General features: G+C 35.4%; 1 protein-coding gene across 1 annotated transcript; it reads right to left on the bottom strand.

Moving 5' to 3' along the window:
* Positions 1-440: 440 nt before the first annotated feature.
* On the bottom strand, positions 441-2294 carry LOC128117788 (RNA polymerase II elongation factor ELL2-like). The gene has a single exon (XM_052750135.1). The coding sequence runs from the start codon at positions 2292-2294 to the stop codon at positions 441-443; it is 1854 nt and encodes a 617-aa protein (XP_052606095.1).
* Positions 2295-3293: the final 999 nt, after the last annotated feature.

The raw sequence follows: 3293 nt of genomic DNA, 5'->3' as shown, positions 1-3293 counted from the left end.
AGACATCCCCCATAGTTCAAAATCTTTAGGTATTTGACTGTAACTGGTGCTTTCCCAAGATATGAAGCAGTATTAGGTGTAAAGTTCTAAACCTCTGTTTGAATAATTAACTTGAATTAAGACTGTCCAAGAAGAGAGACTGCTTATCCAAAAGTATTTCAACTTGCTCATTTTATTTTTATATGTGTACAATTTTATTTCATAGACATTTGGTTCATAACATTATGAAATATGTACTGGAAGCACAAATATTGGAGGTTAAAGAATCATAAAATGAAGCTTCAGAATTGTAAGAATGCAAAAAAAAATTATAAAAAAACAAACTAAATTTAAATATTGTTACAAGTTTCAAAACACTTGCAAGTGCCATCCCTTTAGAATTTTAGAGCAAGTTATCTGGAATTTCAATGAGCGACGTTTATTCTTGTTCAAACCTTCCATTATTGTGTTGAATTTACTTCTTGCTGGTCAAAATCATTTATTAACTTTTTAATATAAACCAGCTTGTTGTAAAGAAACACACATCTATCTTTTTCTTCACAAAATTTAGGATTAAGCTGTCGCATTTTCTGATAAGCTACTGAAATTTTTTTAGTAATATCTTGATATTCTTTTGATGCTGCAGAAAAGGCCTTTCTTTCTGAATCTAAATCAATGATTGGTGTGCATGAAATCTGTATCTTGTTGTACATGGCCTGATATTCATTATAATCTGCCCTGAATTCCTTCTCATAACTCTGACGTTGGTCAGAGGAAACTATGATGGAATAGTTAGCCAAATAATCTGGAGTCCCAGGTGTAAAATATGTCTTCCCAGAGTCAGGGAAAACTTTTTTAACTTCCTTGTTGGAAGTTGACTTCATAATTTCATCTTGTTTTTTAAATTCTATCTTCTGTTTCTCCATTGGGCTGGCGATGCAATTTGGAATGGTTGTTTTTCGCTTTGCAAATGTACATTTGAACTTCTCAGGCATGAAATTCTGTATTTCTATTGGCTTTGAATACTTTTTTTGAACTGAAACACAAGATGAAGCTTCAAAAGAAGTGTGTTTATTCATCTCTCTTTCAAACATGCCACTATCATGATTGATGCTGTCAGATGGATTTTGAGTCCCAGATCTTTCTGGAGTACTGTAAACATTATGGCTGCATTTCATGAGCAGTGGTGAATTTGATATTGGCAGATGGGAGGTAGGCAATGGTAAAGGGATGCATTTGGTAGCAGTTGCAGAACATGGCAGAATTAAAGATTTCTCACTGTTACCACTTACTTGGTCATTTGATGTTAACTGTACAGCAGATTTAGGGGGAAAGAGTCCACCTTTGTTTTTCATTAAAGTGTCAATACTAGACAAGTAGTGAAAATGATCCTTTGAGGATGATGCATCATCTATTTTAGAAACTATAGATGATTCTTTGCAAGGAGTGGCCTTGGTAGTTTTATGAAACGGTCGCAGTTTTCTGGAAAGCACCAAATCCAATGACTGCTTGTCTACCTCATTATAACCAGGCCAATCTCTCTGGACCTCTTTGAAGATACTGTCTTTTAAAGTATATGACAAAGTAGTGGCATTCAAATTAGCCACCTGCAGCAGTATTTTTCCAAGAAAATTGGTGTCATTTATTTTGATGCCATCTTTTTGCAGTTGAACAAGAAGTTCAGATTTCTTGTAGTCTTTCAGTGCCAATAGGTGAATCACTCTGTCCCTATATGACCAAGTGTGGATACCATTGATTGGCTTTGACTTTTGGAAGGCATGTCCATGGTTGAGAGGGGTTGTTCTTTTCCTCTCAGGTGTTTGATCAGGAACAAATTGAGACACTTTTCGAACTGGCACCTTTTTCTGTACATATGATTTTCTAATATTCTTCCATGTATTGCAGGATTTCTCTTCTGCTTCTGTCATTATTGGTGGAGTCAGCTGAGAAGAGCTGGTGGCTCTATTCACCATCATTTTGTCTTGAATTGATTGTGTGCAATTGAATTGTGGGCGAATAGAATTTGACACATTTGGTTGGGGATTGCTGATTTTGGATTGTTGGGTGTCATTACTGACATTTGACAATTGATAGTTAAAGGTTTTCATATCAGTAGATGAATTGTTTGGTGAGATTTTGCTAAGCTGTTGAAATCCTTGGGACTGAGATCCTTGGGAAGGTAATGAATACTTATTGTTCTGGTATGGGGAACTTGCCTGGATGATTGGCCTTGGAAATCCCAGGGGCAGTCTGTTGACATTGCTCAGTCCTGGGTCTATGCTGTCTGCCTCCTTCACAGGCATCTGTCCTATCATTTTTCCTGTTGCTCTGCCTCCATAGGAAGCCAAATAGTCATACCTGTAAAGATCAAAGTTTGAAAGAAAAAAAATGATTTTATTCTCCTTGGCATATATGAACTATTATCCCTATTGCTTATAAAACTGTACTTACAAAATATTTTATCCTAGTTGAACAAATAAGAGAAATAGCTAAATGAGGAAAATTTGGGAGAGATAAAGTTGTTATAAGAATTTAATTATTTTTCATCTTTATAGCTTCTCTTCCAGAAGCCCTATTAGCTCAAACTGAAAATATGTTATTCTCTGAACTTAGTATACAAAAATTATCTCCTCCTCAGAAATTAAAGTAAAGGTACTTGATAGTGGGATCAACAATGTCTACAAATTACTGGAGGCTGGAGAATGCTTCCACATGACATGATTAAAAGCACAACCACATTACACTTAGTCTATCATGAAAGACATCTTTTTAATCTTTCAAAGGATTGTAGTTTTTTCCTATCCACAGGGACTTTCACTTGCAACCATATAATTTGCATTAATAATAGATGAAAAGAAATAATTTAGAGGTGTTTATTTTAATTCTTAAATCTCTATACATCTCTAATAATGGGAAGTGATTTGCTCATTACTGTTTTTCTATCAGCCTTTCACTTGATATCCCTTCTTCCCACTAATGCTCTTCTCCATAATCTTTTATTGCATTATTCCTCTTATTTATTTAGAGGCTTCACATAATCATTCTATTTAAGATAGTGCCCTACCAAAATGAATAAGAAATTTCTTAAAAAATAGAATTTTAGAGCAAATGGAGAGTGGGTTGAGGGGGAAAGGCTTTGGGGAGTTGGGAGGAGGAAGGAGGGGGATCTGTGATTGGTCTGTAAAATGAATAAAAAAATTTCTTAAAAAATAGAATTCTAGTCAGGCAGTGGTGATACATGCCTTTAATCCTAGCACTCAGGAGGCAGAGGCAGACAGATCTCTGTGAGTTCAAGGCCAACCTGGGCTACAGAG

The sequence above is a fragment of the Peromyscus californicus genome, unplaced genomic scaffold (genome assembly GCF_007827085.1).
Source record: "Peromyscus californicus insignis strain IS unplaced genomic scaffold, ASM782708v3 Scaffold_10__1_contigs__length_136768540, whole genome shotgun sequence".
Classification (NCBI taxonomy): Eukaryota; Metazoa; Chordata; class Mammalia; order Rodentia; family Cricetidae; genus Peromyscus; species Peromyscus californicus.
This window is presented reverse-complemented; position numbering and strand designations above follow the sequence as displayed.

Excerpts from the sequence above, each read along its gene's own strand:
- LOC128117788 (XM_052750135.1), bottom strand. The coding sequence starts at position 2,294 with ATGATAGGACAGATGCCTGTGAAGGAGGCAGACAGCATAGACCCAGGA.